General features: G+C 43.2%; 1 protein-coding gene across 1 annotated transcript; it reads right to left on the bottom strand.

Annotated features, from left to right (window-relative positions):
• Positions 1 to 8,071: 8,071 nt before the first annotated feature.
• On the bottom strand, positions 8,072 to 14,746 carry LOC130737635 (uncharacterized). The gene is made up of 4 exons (XM_057589453.1): positions 14,580 to 14,746; positions 13,594 to 14,480; positions 8,226 to 8,582; positions 8,072 to 8,133 (listed from the first exon to the last, which is right to left on the bottom strand). Exons 1-4 carry the CDS (start codon positions 14,744 to 14,746, stop codon positions 8,072 to 8,074), a joined length of 1,473 nt encoding a protein of 490 aa, XP_057445436.1.
• Positions 14,747 to 16,348: the final 1,602 nt, after the last annotated feature.

The following is a 16,348-nucleotide window of genomic DNA, read 5'->3' as shown; positions in this document are numbered from 1 at the left end:
TATTCGTGAAAGGTGCCTTCGGGTACCTCGGGCATTTGGCGGGGGATATGATCGACCGCACGTTTAGGATCGACCTGTTGATGTCGGGCATAAAGGAGGAAAAAGTCAACCCACAGGGTTAGGACTGATCCGGCTATGTCTAGGTTGTAAGCGACACCCGAGGGATATGGTCGACACAAGGCCAGTGTTAGGACCGACTCGATCGTGCCCAGCCTACTTCTTCCGGAACATTTTGAATTGACGTTGCATGACATATCATGCACTCTAACTATATTTGTTGAGATCTTGATGATTTGATATTGATAAACATTGTTATGTGTTTTGATGATTTGATGTTGATAAACATCGTTATGTGTTTTGATGATTGAATTGTATTAGAGATTCGATAACATGCTATGTATATACCTTAGGGTAGGCAATACATAACTTATATGTATATATACAACATATATATATATATATATATATACCTCATATTCTTCACATGTTGCTTGTATTATCTATTATATTATGTGAGTTGACCCTCGCGTTGTGGCTTTGTGTTTATGTTTGTCTTTGGGCGGTCGGCCTGCTGCCAGACGTTCAATAGATGATTCGTGATGGTTCGTCGTTCGGGGAGGACCCGGAGCGAAATGACTACTACAGAGCCTTCGACGTGGACCCGGACCTCATGCAGGATCGGATGAGGGCTGATGTTAGGGGTGTAGTATATCGGGTGTCGTTGTCATAGCTCTGATTGTCATTCTTAGTTTGGGGCAGGGTAGGTCCCCGACTATTAGCTTTTTGTGTGGTTCTCTTCCATGAGGATCACAGAGAGTTTGTCGGACATAGGAGGTCTTTTGGAGGCTGTTATGGGCTGACTTACTTTCTTGGAGAACTGTATTTATAAAGCTTATGACTCTGACTATGGGTCGCACTTGTTTGCCTGTGGGCACCACTAACAGTTACTTTCCGTCACTGGAGGACACTCGTGACGATGTTTTTGGTTGCAGCGAGGGCTGTACGTATATTGTATATTAGTCGCTGTTAATCGCGATTGGGTTGAGTCTTTATTTCGACAAGTCTATTCATTTAAACAAAACAAAAAAAAACCCTGCTTTTCCGCTTTATTTTATTTTTGAGTTACTAAAGTGACACCCTGAAATCGGGGTGTTACAATCTTCTTCTTCTTCACTATCTCCAGAGCAGAGGGGGACTTGGGCTTTTCAGCAAGAGGTACTTCATTGGGAAGTTCAACAGAATATTCACCATCTTCACGAAGAGGTGGTGGAGCAATGATTAGCTAGAACCTCTCTGGATGCAACTCTGGGAACGACTCTTCCATACGGTTTCTTTTCTGCCTTGTCAGAAATGACTTTTTGCTTCTTCTTTTTGTTTTCACCGGACGGTTCAAACACTTCAGCTTTCCTCTTTCCTTCAGTACCCCTCTTCTCCTTTGGCAGAAACCCTTCAGGTACTTTAGATGCATCATAAAAAATGTTCATTTTGCTGACATCTCCAAGTTTGATAAGGGTTGGGAAGACAATGTCTTCATCCAAACGTTCTAATGATTCTAGGAACTCAGCAGTTGCACCCTTTTTCTCCAGAATGGTTGTCAGCAAAGAGCCAAAAGGAAGGTTTCCTTGGTGCTTTTCCAGGAACTTGATAAGGTAATTCCAGATGAGATAAGCAGGGTTTACCTTCACCCTCTTGTAGTTCTTGTACAATGCATATTGTGCATGTGCATTGGCATGATTTCTTGCACCTTCCTTAGGCAAGAGCACCTTGCTTATCACTACATTGTTGAATTTGCATTCGTCAATCTAATTGATGACTTCAAAAGACAAAGGTTCCTTTGCATATTTATAGATGCACCTTGAATCTCCCACTCTGGTATCCCAAACCGCGGAATACCTTTCACCCTCGTCAAGCCTTACATTTAGGGCTTCAGCAATGTCATTCACTATGAGAGTGCTGATTTTGTTGTTGGCTTTTGTTTTTGTCGTCTCCCTGTTGATGATTACCACACAATCAAAGAATTCCTTGATTAAAGGAACATATACCTCCTTCCGTGCCACCCAGTAGACGGTTTCCCAGTCTTGGTGAAATAAGTCAGGCAGCCCAGCAATCTTCGCTAACGGGAAGATATTCATATCAAGATATCTTGGGAAACGATGTAATTGTCACCCATCTTTTCAGTTTCACTACTCCAACTTCTTGAAGTTGGACCCTTCGTTGTTCTTCGATTTTGGCAGTTCTACGTTGCAGGATGTTCATCTCCTTAGCTGAATACGTAGCCTTAGCAGGTTTCTTGCTGGAAGTCTTGGAGGATGAAGCTGGAGTTGCTCCGGCCATTGTAGAGAATGTGGAAAGTTTTCAGAGAAATTGTGAAGTGATTTTGGAAGAAAGTGATAGCGTGTGATAGAAATTCTTAAGTAATGGTGATATACGCTGATTGTGGGTTTGAGGTGACAGTTTTAGAAAATCGTGCATTGGAGGTTTCTTTGTGGAGAGAGAAATGGATAAAATAATGGGCAGTGACTCCAGGAGTCGTTAAAGCTGCGAGAATAATTGTTCCTCATTTAATGTGATATGACCCTTCAGATTATAACTGGTAGAGCACGTGCTGATGATATGATGACGTTTAACTTTAACAATTGTGGACAACTATGAGTAGATGATAAGAGCAGTCGATATGTTTATTCATTGAACGATGCTTTATCAAACAGTATATGATATTTTCCTAACGATAGGTTCTTCAGATGATTCCAGCAATCATAGACAATACGTTTTTCATACCTTTAATATGTAGAGTGCATATTTATCCCTTCCCTCAGATTTATTACAGACCAAGAGAATAAAAGCCCATAAGCGTCATCAAATACAACCAAAAGAAAAATCAAACTAAAGAGATGCATTGTGGGTGGCAGATCTCTCAGAACCAATCACATCTTCTTCCTCAGATTCCTCTACTACCTCTTCATTAGTCTCATTATGAACTTCCTCTTCTGCACCCTCAACATCCTCATCATGAACTTCCTCTTCAACCTCCTCTTCTGTAGTAGGGACATCAATCAACAACTTGATGAGTTGGTCCACATTGTGCTTCATCACCTTGCTAGCGTGAATGGTATCGTGTAAGGTCTTGGAAATTTCCTTCTGTAAGACCCGGATTTTCGGAACAAGTTAATTTCCGACTCACGCGTGGAATCAGTGTAAGTGTGACAGGAGTTTGATATTTGAGAAAGATTAATGAAGAAGAAAGTTCAGGAATTGCTCGAGGAATGTGGCATTGTTTCTTTCGGAGCTAGTGCGAGTCGTCTGCACACCTGCCTTATGGCGAGCATGTCCAGAATAGGCTAATTTCGCTTTTAAAGCAATGTTTAGGCGATATTTCGAATTCTTGGAAAATTTAAAGATTCTCTTTATTTTTCCTTCGACCAGCATTTCATTTCGGAACTCTGGACTGTACGCACGATAGTATTTACTTTTCGGATGTCCGCCGACGCTAATTTCTTTGCTTCGAAACCTTAGTTTTGAGCGAAGGATGAAGACATTTTCTATTCGGGACTTCTAACGAAGATTCCGTCCGCGTTGCCAAACTTGTTTCGACATTTCCAATCTTTCTTCTGTTGGAAGTTTTGTCGTCTGAGCATCACAGCAAAAAGTAGTTTTTCGGGACAGACTAACTTACACCGCTTTTGGCGTTTTGGATATCGTTTTTCCTAAATCTTAGATATTTGTTTTGAGTTCTGGAATTCTGACGCCAGAATCTCTCTTAGAATTCCACGGTGATCGTGCTGCAAAAATCGGAATCGCGAAATTTTCATTTTCCCGCGATTTCGCCTGCCTATAAATAGCTCAAAAAGCAAAAATTCCTTCATTTTCTTCCTATTGTGGCTGAATTTCGTGGAGAGCAAGGGGGGAGGAGATTTTCGCGAAAACTTGACCAATCTTCGCGCAGTTCGTCCCTACTTCTAGGTATCGAGGTAACTAACACGATTCCTACCTCTGATTGTTGTTTCTGTTGCGTTTCTAAAGTCGTTTCTGTGCTCACAGTTTTGAGCTTTTTCTAAAATGGTTCGATTTCTTCGATTTCTTGGTTGGGTTATGTTCCTTACGTTCCCCTGAGTCTAAAACCTCTGTCAGTAAACGCTGATTGTGATCCAGTTGTCCAGGATCTGAAAAACTGTTTCAAAACCCTTTTTGTCTCACATTTCGAAACTTTATTGTCGAAAAGACTTAATCTGACTTCGTGCCTTTAGGATTTGTTGTCACGGATGTCATGAGGATCATTGCTGTCAAATTTGTTTTCAGAACTGATAACTTTGAAGTTTTGAGCCTTTATTTTGGACCAAAATGCCCCTGGATAGTTGTATTTCGGCCCGATTGTCCGAAAATTGTTCCGACAGTTTCTTTGCCTTAGTTTTACCCTAAAACTACCTTGTGAATTGATTTGATCGAAGAAAAAGAGCCGAAGCCCTTTTCTCCTTATGGCCGTGGGCTATTTCCTAAGGGGGGGGGAGTTTTTCGTTTTCGAAAACTTGTCCTTTCGTACCCGATTGTCGTATTCTGAAGCTTTAATGCTTTGTCTATCGTTTATGTATTGTTTTGCGATCGAACTAATCGATTTTGTTTGGTTTCTGCTTTGTTTTCCTCCGAGGTTCAGTTGAAGGAACTTTGGAATACTCAGAGCAATTGTTTGAGGAGAACTTTGTTTGCGAAGCTGGAACAGCTCGAGGTTAGGGCAACTTGCTATATTTAGCTATGATTGCATGATAGGCGTCGATAAACTCGACCTATGCTTTATCTGATGTTGTATATGATGATGATTTCTTGTTATGATTGTTTCATAACTTATGATATTGATGATGTGTTGAATTGAGCGTTTTGACGCAACTTCGGAGTGGAGGTTCATTGATCCGGTGATCTTTGACATTTCGGGTTGGATGAACAAACCTAGGCAAGTCCAAATGTGGGGTTTGAGACTTAGCCATTTGTTGGGATTCGTTGGAATTCCTAGACTTTCCCCGGGAAATGTATTTTGGGTGGTTGATTTTTGGAAACTTAGAATGATAGAGCTTTCGAAAAATAAAGACTTGGGAAACTTAGACTTTGAGAAATAAACTCATAATTTGACTAATTTGAATTGAAATCATTTTTATTAACGTTTAAGCATAGGAGAACTGAAGCGGAAAAATATTTACGAAAGGCGGGGAAAAGTCGACCTTTGTTGTGGGTTTGGAGAGTTATCGGAATTGGGAAAGCCACTAAGGTGAGCTATGGTGATGATTGAAAGTCACCGAGTACGTTAGTACTCTTGGGGAGTGTTGTGGAGCCGTGTTGTATTGACCGACACCTAGTGCTCTTGTTGTTTGGGCTGTGTTGTATTGACCGACACTAGACCCTCGTGTAATCTTGTTGGTGCAGTTGTGTTGTATTGACCGACACTAACTCTTGGGTTGTTTTGAGTTTGGGTCGGAGCAGTTTTTGACCATCGAGATTTGATGAGTCAGATGACTCAAGAAGTCATCAAGGGTGATCGCACTCCTTTCATAAATAATTGTCTTTTGTCGCCGAATCGACATATACCTTCGGGTACAGTATATACCTTCGGGTACAGTATATCTATATACCTTCGGGTACAGTATATACCTTCGGGTACAATATATCTATATACCTTCGGGTACAGTATATACCTTCGGGTACAGTATATCTATATACCTTCGGGTACAGTATATACCTTCGGGTACGGTATATCTATATACCTTCGGGTACAGTATATACCTTCGGGTACAGTATATCTATATACCTTCGGGTACAGTATATACCTTCGGGTACAGTATATCTATATACCTTCGGGTACAGTATATACCTTCGGGTACAGTATATACCTTCGGGTACAGTATATCTATATACCTTCGGGTATAGTATATCTATATACCTTCGGGTACAGTATATACCTTCGGGTACAGCATGCCTTCGGGTAACTCGGGCATTCGTTGGAGGGAAAAGTCGACCCGCAGGGTTAGGACTGATCCGACTACGTCAAGGTTGTAAGTGACACCCGAGGGTTATGGTCGGCACAATGCTAGTGCTAGGACCGACTCGATCGTGCCCAGCCTATTTCTTCCGGAACCTTCTTAATTGACGTTGCATTGACATATCATGCACTCTAACTATATCTGTTGAGATATTGATGATTTGATGTTGATAAACATCGTTATGTGTTTTGATGATTGAATTGTATTAGGGAGTTGATACAATACATAACTTATATGTATATATACAACATATATATATACCCCCTTTATCGCATGTTGATTGTATATCTATTGTATTCTGTAAGTTGACCCTAGCACCTTGGCTTTGTTTGTATGTTTGTGTTTGGGCGGTCGGCCTGCTGCCAGGCGTCTGTCAGCCGGTTCGTGATGATTCGTTGTGCGGGAAAGACCCGGAGCGAAATGTCTATTACTGAAGCTTTCGACGAGGACCCGGACTTCATGGCTGATCGAGGGAGAGTCGATAATAGTAGTGTGGGATATGGGTGGTTAGAGTCTTTTGAGTTGGTTGTCACTGTCATAGCTCTGATTCGTCTTACTTTTGGGACCGGGTAGGTTCCCGATATATGGCTTTTTGTGTGGTTCTCTTGCTGAGGATCACAGAGAGTCTGTCGGACTATAGGGGTCTTGGGTTGAGGCCATTTTGAGGCCGACTTTCTCTTGGATAGTGGTATATTTGATGCTTTTGCGTACAGTTTTGGTTTGTATATATTCGCCTACGAGCATGTTACCTTGGAGTCACTGCGTGTGCGCGTGACGGGATAGTGCAGCAGAGGCTGTACCTTTGTATATGTTGTTTATCGGTTAGTTTAGTTGTTGGGCTTTGTTTTTATTTCTTTATTGCTTTTATTAAAAGGAAACAATCAAAAAAAATTACCTGTTTTCCGCGTAAAGTTTATTTTTGGTTATTAAAGTGACACCTGGAAATCGGGGTGTTACACCTTCAGCTCAATCCAAATGTCCTCCTTGCTAGACCCAAGTGCCTTGGTCCCACTAGCACTTGCAGTTCCCTAGCAGAAGATAGCACAATGTCTGGAACATGTGTCCCAGCAAACAAACGATAATCAAACTTGAGAGGCAGGGGCTTCTTACCTTGAGGCTCATCAGCCCTCAAAATGTCAGGATGTTGGGGCACAATCAACTCTAACAGAAGACAAGGAAACAGAATAGGCAGCTTCACAGCAAAAGATCCAACATGCTTGATAGTCTGCTCAAAAACATGGTTTCCAAAATCAAGTTGGCCTCTTGTTCCCACCAAGAAAATCAACCTGACCAATTGAGGAGTCACTCCAGAAGCATGGTTAGTTGACATTCAATTTGCAGCACCAATCTAGTGTAGCCCATCATACTTTGTTGTCAACCTACCAGATGGCAGCAATCCTTTCTTGGGCCACTTCTTGACCAGCTTTCCAGTGGGGGTGTTAGTAACCGTATTCAGATCAGGCTCCCCCTCAATCACCGCTTTAGGGATCCTGCCGAAACATTCATTGACAATCTCAGGAGAGAAGTTGATGCATTTCCACCTCACAAACAATTTCCTGTACTCATCACTCCCCTCATCATTGCAATCAAAAGGAATGTTCACAATGAACTCCCTGATTGACTTATCAATGCACCTGCCAAGGTCCATGACAATCTTCATCAAACCTGCCTTTGTCAAAAGATCAATGATCTCCTTAAAACTCAAAGCCTCTTCACTCAGCTCTCTTTCCAAAGCAATTCTCCTTTGAACACAAATTTCCACCTCTGAGCAAATTCTACAGACTGGAAGGACACATTGTGCATGGGAGCATTATGAACATTCAGAGGGACTTTTTTTTCCCTTAACTCACTTTCTGGCAGTGGTTGAGATGTCTAGGACATCTTGTTCGACATCTGGCTTAGAGTCAGATTCATACACATGCTTTCTTTTTCTCCCAGTAGAAGCTTTAGCCTTCTCTTTCTTCTTTTCTTACATTTTCTTCTTATCAGAAACTTGAACTTGAGAGCTTCTATAGGTCTTCTTATCAGAAACTTGAACTTGAGAGCTTCTATAGGTCTTGGGGGTCTTGAGAGAGGACTTCTCTTTCTTCTCCTTCTTCTGAATAGCAGCCTTTTTAAAAGCACTTGCAGACATCTTTGTAAGTACTACATCATCAGAATCCTCATCATCTGATTTAGACGAACTCACATTTTTCTCCTTACCTTTCTTGGAAGAGGGTTCAGGAGTTACCCAGACAGAGACCTCCACAGAAGGAGTCTTCTCACTGGCAGAATCATCTTCTTCCTCATGATCTCCATTCCCTAGAGGTGTGATCAAGGAAGCAGAGACAAATGGGGATCCACCCTGAGTTCCCACATTTGGTGCGACATCTAGTGCGGTTGCAGCAACAAAAAAAACTTCAAGAGATTGATCTATTGCTTCATCAATTTCAACATCAGGAACTTCGTCAGCATCATCATGTTGTTCTGAAGCAGAGTCTTCAGAAAACCTTTGAACAAGAACATGCTTCGTTTTCTTGGTTACCACAACTTTGGTTTGTGCTCTCCTAGTCCTTGATGCTGGTCTAGATGATTATGGAGAAGCAATTGCAGCAGTGGATCGTGTAACCCTAGAGGGTACAAGACGGTGAAATCAACCCAAGAAACTTCGCACCATGAACATTGTTGACAGGTTTGAGACCAGAGACATTCTTCTTTCCAGATTCGTGAGACATGGTGATGAATAATTGCAGAGTCGGTCTGCCAGGCGTTGTCCTTATGCTGATCATGTAAATCTATGGTCCACGAGACCACTGCACTCTTGACCTTCACCATCTGCCCCCCCCCCAGAATAACACATAAACAAATAACAGGGTCAGATCTCATGTTCTCATATATACATTTACATAATCATGTAATTCTCATAAATAACAAGATTTAATAAGGAAAATCTTTAAGTTATATCACAGTTAGTCACCTAAGTTCAGTTAGGCTAACGACCTCACCATTCACACAACCACCTCAACACCAATGGCCAAATCACGATCATCCGCAGATGAACAATTCTCGGAGGGGACACACCGTACAATCCTCTATCACATGGGGAAACACCGTACAACCCACAAAATCACAAGGTGACCGCAGTCAACCAAATCACGTGTGGACACACCGTACAACCCACAAACACCCTCGCGTGCAAGTAACCGTTTATCTCTAACGGTACCATCGTTCTCATGGTCCATAGTCATCACTAGACCTATGTTCCAATTACATCACATTTTACTTGCAAACGATTAAGTCTCAATTCTCTTTGTTAAGGCTCTAAAAGTAAACCTAGAGTCTTAACATTTTCACAAGACTTATACAACTTAATCGCAGTAATAACCACAGCACCAAAAGGAATTACAGCTAGATGAGCGACCTTTTGGCGATATCCAAATTAAGCAAATACAAGCTATACTAAGCACTTAGTCATGTTCACAAGCTTAATCGCACATAATTCATAGCATCTCCTAATTACATGTTCCTAAACAAAACTACAAACATTTTCGCAACTTAGCTTTTGACAGCAGAAACAACATTTATTGAAACTGGCCTACAGAACGCGTCTTTCAACCAAAAATCATGTATGATAACTTTCTGGAAATCTATTTTAAAGATCTACAACTCTCTAGTTAAACACGTTTTCATTTGAGCCCCAGAATTAGGTGATATTAGGCCTTAAAGCGATCTGTCCGACACAGGAAAAAACAACAGGTGCAACAGTTACTAAAGACGACCTCCAGCACACAATACTAAACCAAAATTTATGATCTTTATATGTCTGGAAAGCGTTTTCGAAAATCTACAACTTTCATTTTAATCACTTTTTTCATTTGACGACCAGATATAAATGAAAATAGGCCCTGAAGTTTACTGTCCAGCACAGAAATCTGACAGGGAATGCATTTGCCATCAATTTCGTTTTAGCCATTCTATTCTAAAGGTTCTAAGTCATATACCAGCATCAAAACATCATGAACACAAGACAACAGAACAGCCCATGCCCTTCATACAACATATAGCAACAAACATCACCAACTCAAGTCCTAAGCATGCAAGACTCTACCCAACTAGATCCACCCTTACCTTGGTTGTTGGGTTTGGAAAGATGAAGGTTTGGCTCTGGAAAAGATGAATGGAAGAGCTTGATCCCTGCTGCAACCTCAGCCTTGTTCTGATCTCTTCCTTTCTCTCTTGCCCTCTCTTGCTTTCACTCTTTTCTCTTCTCTTTTCTTTCTCTCTAGCCGCCGCCCTCTCTCTCTCCCTTTCTCTCTTGTTTTCTTTCTTTTTTTCTGAATGAGTGAGTGTGGAATGAGGTTGTGGATTCAGGTTTCTAACTCAGCCTCTTTAGGGTTCACAAAACTGAATCAACTTCCCCCTTTTGCCCCTCAAACCCACGGCCAAACAATGCACAAGCAAGGGCATTCAGAATTCACAATTTTTGAATGGGAACAAGGCATTAATGACACTTAATTTCCTATTAATCCTTGTCTCAAAACTGATCAGCCTTTGATCATGAGCCTTAAACCCTAATTATTTTCCCTAAACTCATGCTAATTAGTCAAACAATCACTCTCCACTCCATCTCCCTTCAGATACTCGGCCATAACTTTCTTTCTTGGCCTCCAAGCAACTCAAATTCACTCATCCTTGAGTCCTTGACTTTATAAATAATTATATCCTAGCCCTCAAGTACCATTATCACTTCCATATTAATAATACTTCACACTACAAGGCATCAAGGAAATTCACAAACCATACTTTATTATTTATTCAAACTAAATAATTTCATACATCAAGGTAGGGTCTTACAATACCACCCTCCTTAAAATAGTTTCGCCCTCGAAACTTAAGAGTTTACAAACAGATCGGGATGTGACTCCCGCATCTTATTCTCTAGTTCTCACTCATGTAGCATCGCCTGTCGCTTGATTCCAAACGACCTTCACCAAGGACACCTCCTTGTTCCTCAAGCGTTTGGTGCTTCTATCGACGATCTTGATGGGTGGCATCACCATCGTAAGATCATCCCTTAGCTGAATGTCATCAGACTCAATCACATGAGAGTCACCAGCCATGTACTTCCGCAGTTGCAACACATGAAGCACATCATGGATGTTGGATAGGAATGGCAGTAATGCGATCCTATATGCCACTGGTCCAACTCGCTCCGTAATTTGGTACGGTCCAATGAACTTTTGAGTGAGCTTCTTTGACTTGATCGCCCTTCCGACACCTGTCATCGGGGTAACCCGCAAGAAGACATGATCTCCAACTTGAAATTTCAGCTCTTTCCTTCGATTGTCAGCGTAACTCTTCTGACGACTCTGCGAGATCCTCATCTTTTCTTGGATTCGCTTCACCTCTTCTGTAGTTCGCTGAACCAATTCGGGTCCAATGACAAGATTCTCACTGTCTTGATGCCAACACAAAGGCGTACGACACCTCCAACCATACAAAGCTTCATAAGGTGTCATCCCGATGCTTGCATGAAAACTTTTGTTGTAGGTGAACTCAATCAGCAGCAACAACTTATCCCAACTTCCTTTATGATCTAGCACACAAGCTCTTAGCAAATCCTCCAAGGATTGAATAGTCCTTTCGGTTTGCCCATCCGTCTGTGGATGATAAGCGGAACTCAATCTCAACTTGGTTCCAAAAGCTGTTTGCAAAGCTCCCCAGAAACGTGAGGTAAACCTCGGGTCTCTGTCCGACACAATGCTAGATGGTACCCCATGCAGACGAACAATCTCTGCAATGTAGATCTCTGCTAGTTTCTCCACTTTGTAGTTCAGATTGATCGGCACGAAGTGAGCAGTCTTCGTCAATCGATCAACCACTACCCATATTGCATCAAATCTCCTTCGTGTTAGGGGCAATGCCGTCACGAAGTCCATGGAGATGCTATCCCATTTCCACTCCGGAACATCCAACGACTGTAGTTTCCTGCTGGCTTCTGATGTTCCACCTTAGCCTTCTAACAAGTCAAGCATGTCGACACATACTCAGCTACTTGTTTCTTCATCCCATGCCACCAGAAATGAAGTTTCAAGTCTTGATACATCTTGTTCATTCCCGGATGAATACTCAACCTGCTCTTGTGGCCTTCATCCAAGATCAACCTTCTCATAGTTGCATCATTGGGTACGCAAACTCGTCCCTTGCAGTGCAAAAGACCATCGTTTCCGATAGTGAATTCCGGTGCCTTCCCCTTGAGTAACAAGTTTGCGCCACTCAATCAGTCCTTCGTCGGTCTCTTGTCTCGACTTAATCTCGTCCAAGAGTCCACTCGACACTGTCACCATTCCGAATCTCAACTCCCCTGGTGCGAGCTTAACATCCAAGCTCATATCCTGGAATGACTCCAACAGTTCTAACTCCTTGACCATCAACGAGGATACATGTATAGCCTTTCGACTAAGAGCGTCAGCTACAACATTGGTTTTCCCCGGATGATACTGTAGAGCGAACTCATAGTCCTGTAGAAATTCCATCCACCTTCGCTGTCTCATGTTCAGATCCTTCTGATCAAACAAGTACTTCAGACTCTTGTGATCACTGTAGATTGTGAACGTACTGCCATACAGGTAATGCCTCCAAATCTTGAGAGCAAACACTATAGCAGCCAACTCCAAATCATGCGTAGGATAGTTCTTCTCATGAATCTTCAACTGTCGCGAAGCATAAGCAATCACTTTCTTCTCTTGCATCATTACACAACCCAACCCATTATGTGAAGCGTCAGAATAGACGTCGTATGGTTCTCTTTCCTTGGGTAAGGCTAGTATTGGTGCAGTAGTCAGTCTCTTCTTCATTTCCTGGAAACTCTCTTCACATTTCTCCGTCCATGCAAATGGTTGATTCTTTTTTGTCAATTGAGTCAACGGCGAAGTCAACTTTGCGTAATCCTTCACGAAGCGTCTATAGTAGCCAACAAGCCCAACAAAACTTCTGATGTCGCTTGCGGTCTTAGGTTGTTCCCATGACAAAATCGATTCAATTTTGCTGGGGTCAACAGCCACACCCTGACTTGATATGACGTGACCAAAGAACTTCACTTCTTCGATCCAGAATTCGCACTTCGAGCCATTAGCATATAGCTCCTTCTCCCGCAATACTCCCAGCACTTGACATAAATGTTCTTCGTGTTCCTCTTTACTCTTCGAGTAAATCAGAATGTCGTCAATGAACACCACCACGAACTTGTCCAGGAATGGCCTGAACACACAGTTCATGTAGTCCATGAATACAGCGGGTACATTGGTAACTCCGAACGGCATCACAAGGTACTCATAATGCCCGTATCGAGTTCTGAATGCGGTCTTATGAATGTCAGCCTCCTTCACATGGATCTGATGATATCCTGACTTCAGATCTATCTTCGAGAAAACAATAGAACCCCGAAGTTGATCCATCAAATCATCAATCCGAGGCATCGGATGGCGATTCTTCACTGTCACCTTGTTGAGTTGTCGGTAGTCCACACATAATCTGGACCTCCCGTCCTTCTTCTTCACCAACAACACTGGTGCATCCCAGGGCGACATACTTGGTCGGATGAATCCCTTGGAAGAGAGATCCTCCAACTGTTTTGCTAACTCCGTCAACTCTGCCGGTGCCATCCGATAAGGCGCCATTGATATTGGTCCTGTACTGGGCATGATATCAATAGAGAACTCCGTCTCCCTTACTGGCGGTATTCCAGGCACATCCTCTGGAAACACATCCACAAAATCTTGCACCACCAAAATGTTGCGCACATCACCGTCGTTCTTCGCCTCAGCGACAATAGAGTTCACGAACGCTGGTGAACCCTTTCCCAAGGTGTACGAATTCAAGTAATCCGTAACGCCTGAATCCGGGAAGACTACAGCCTTGTTAGCGCAATCCAAGAGAACGTGATACTGCGCCAGCCAATCCATTCCCAGAATCACATTGAGCCCTTTAAGCCCTAAGCAAACGAGATTCGCAAGAAACTTTCGATCCTCGTAGATCAACGGACATTGCAAGCATGCCGTGCGCGTAACTAATCGATCGGCGGCAGGGGTCGTCGCCACCAAATCGAATGGTAAATCAGCAGTTAGCAATCCTAACTTTTCCACACACTCCTCAGCGATGAATGAGTGTGTAGCACCAGAATCAAATAACACCATTAAAGAAGTTCCAGCGATAACACACGTACCCTGGATAAGATCATCAGTCACAGTAGCCTGTTCCCCATACATTGCAAACACACGACCTGGAGTAGAAGGTCGCTTTCCCCTGACAGCATTCAGTACTGGCTCGGCCTTAGCAGCATTAGGACAGTTTCTCTCAACATGCCCTGGTTTCTGGCACTTCCAGCACACAATCTCCTTTCCACATTCATTCGAATAGTGCCGCTTCTGGTTGCCCTTGTAACAGACGACATCGTCCTTAGGAGCACGTGCTACACCCCTTTCAATAAAAGGCACCCTGTCAGCAGGGCGTTAGTAAGGCTTCCTCATCGGAGCCTTGCCCCTGTCAAACCTACCAGCTTGCCTCTGCCCCTCAAACCTTCCGGTCGGCCTCTGTCCAAAACGGATCGGACCTCCGCTGTCAGACTTGCCCCTCTGACAATTCTTCATCGACTCCACCTCACGAGCTTTCTCTACCAGTTGTTGGAAAACTCTGATTCCCAAAGGTCTCACAGATTCCTCAATGTCATTCCTCAAACCCCTCATGAACCGGTTTCATAAGTAAGACTCATCCACTTGCACTTGGAAGAAGCGAAAGTGTTTGGACAGGGTCTCCAATCTTGCAGCATATTCCCCCACTGTCATCATCCCCTTTCTTAGATGGAGGAACTGATTCTCCATGTCTTCCCTGGCAGTCTTTGGGAAGTACTTCTCCATGAAAGCCCTTTTGAAGGACTCCCAAGTGATGGCCACATTGTTGGCAGTCATCAACTGTTTGGCGCTCCGCCACCAGTACTCAGCGTCACCCTTCAGTATAAAGGTCGCCAAGTTCACCTTCTCAGCATCAGGAGTGTGGAGAGCCTCAAAGATTTTCTCCATTTCCTGAATCCAAAGATCAGCTTTCTCGGGTTCAACCTCTCCTTGGAACTTGGGTGGTCCATGGCGGTTGAAGTCAGTTCTCATACGGATCTGGTCCTGAGCCAGCTCCCTTTCAGCACGTTGTGCCCTTCTGGCATCTTCCTCAGCTCTCCTGGTGTTCTCTTCAGCTTCCCGCTGAAGCTGTGCCGTGGCTTGGGCAGTAGCTTGGGCAGCCTGCTGGGTCATCACCTGAGCCAGCTGAGCCATTGCTTGAGCAAGCTGAGCATTGGTTGGGTCCTGTCTCGGAGGCATGATGGAAATCCTGCTTAGAAATAGATCCACAACCCAATGTCAGTGCCCTCAATTAAAAGAAATATCTAAGTGTACAATAAATAATTAATCTCAAGTATCACGGCAATGATACTAATTTCAAACAATCTCTCTGTCAAGCAAACATCTTAGCAAATAAGTCTACCCAAATCTCACCGCGAAGTTTCGAAAACACCTTTATCAAAAACAAAACACAACGAGTTCGGAAACTCGTAAACCCAACACCCTCAGTGCTCTGGTTTCTCAACCGGAGCTCTGATACCACAATGTAACGCCCCGATTTCTCGAGTGTCACACAGTAAACCAAACGTCACCATTTTCGTAAAGAATTTTCGCCGTTCGATTATTAATCTTGATTTAGTGACAAAAATTCAATTATTGCGAAACTTAAAACTTTACGAATAAATTTGAGGAAGAAATAAGACATGCATTTCTGAATAAAATAACTCTTAATCAAAAGATCCATAAATCAAAAGTACATAAATGAACCCTTAGGCTAAAGCCCTACATCAAGGTACAACAAAAGAAAACCCGAAAGTAAAAACTGATAAATAATAGTTTAGCACTATGAAACACTCAACCCCCAGCATAGTAACATCAATCACTCGCCAAGCCATCCGCAGTTCCTCAGACGCTTCTTCAAAGGAGCCTTGTCTTCCGCCACAAACTCCACTGGTGCATTAGCTACACCAATGGGCAGGGGAACAACAGTCTCAGGTAGGGACTCTGGAGGCGGGACTGAAAGGTCGCCAAGACGTGCCCACCAGTCTGGTACCTCGAACGTCCGTGAAGAACCCTCCTCTCCTGCAGCCCGCTGTGGAGAGTTCGAGCAAGAACCCTCGTCTCCTGGGTGTATGAAGCGGCAGGGTGCAAAGGGCATCTTGACCTTGCCCCACTCCATGATCTGAGTCTCGACGACGTTCCCATGCCGGTCACGTCCCGTGATCGTAGCGCTGCCGA

The sequence above is a fragment of the Lotus japonicus genome, chromosome 1, assembly GCF_012489685.1.
Source record: "Lotus japonicus ecotype B-129 chromosome 1, LjGifu_v1.2".
In the NCBI taxonomy this organism is placed as follows: Eukaryota; Viridiplantae; Streptophyta; class Magnoliopsida; order Fabales; family Fabaceae; genus Lotus; species Lotus japonicus.
The sequence above is the reverse complement of the archived record's forward strand: the minus strand, read 5'-3'. Positions and strand labels throughout refer to the sequence as shown.

Bases quoted from the DNA above. Each gene is read 5' to 3' on its own strand.
- LOC130737635 (XM_057589453.1), bottom strand. From the start codon at position 14,746: ATGAGGGGTTTGAGGAATGACATTGAGGAATCTGTGAGACCTTTGGGA. The intron at 14,481-14,579 runs GTTTGAGGGGCA...TTTTATTGAAAG, and splicing joins GGACAGAGGCCGACCGGAAG to GGGTGTAGCACGTGCTCCTA. The intron at 8,583-13,593 runs GTATGTCGCCCT...CATCTAGACCAG, and splicing joins CAAGGGATTCATCCGACCAA to CATCAAGGACTAGGAGAGCA.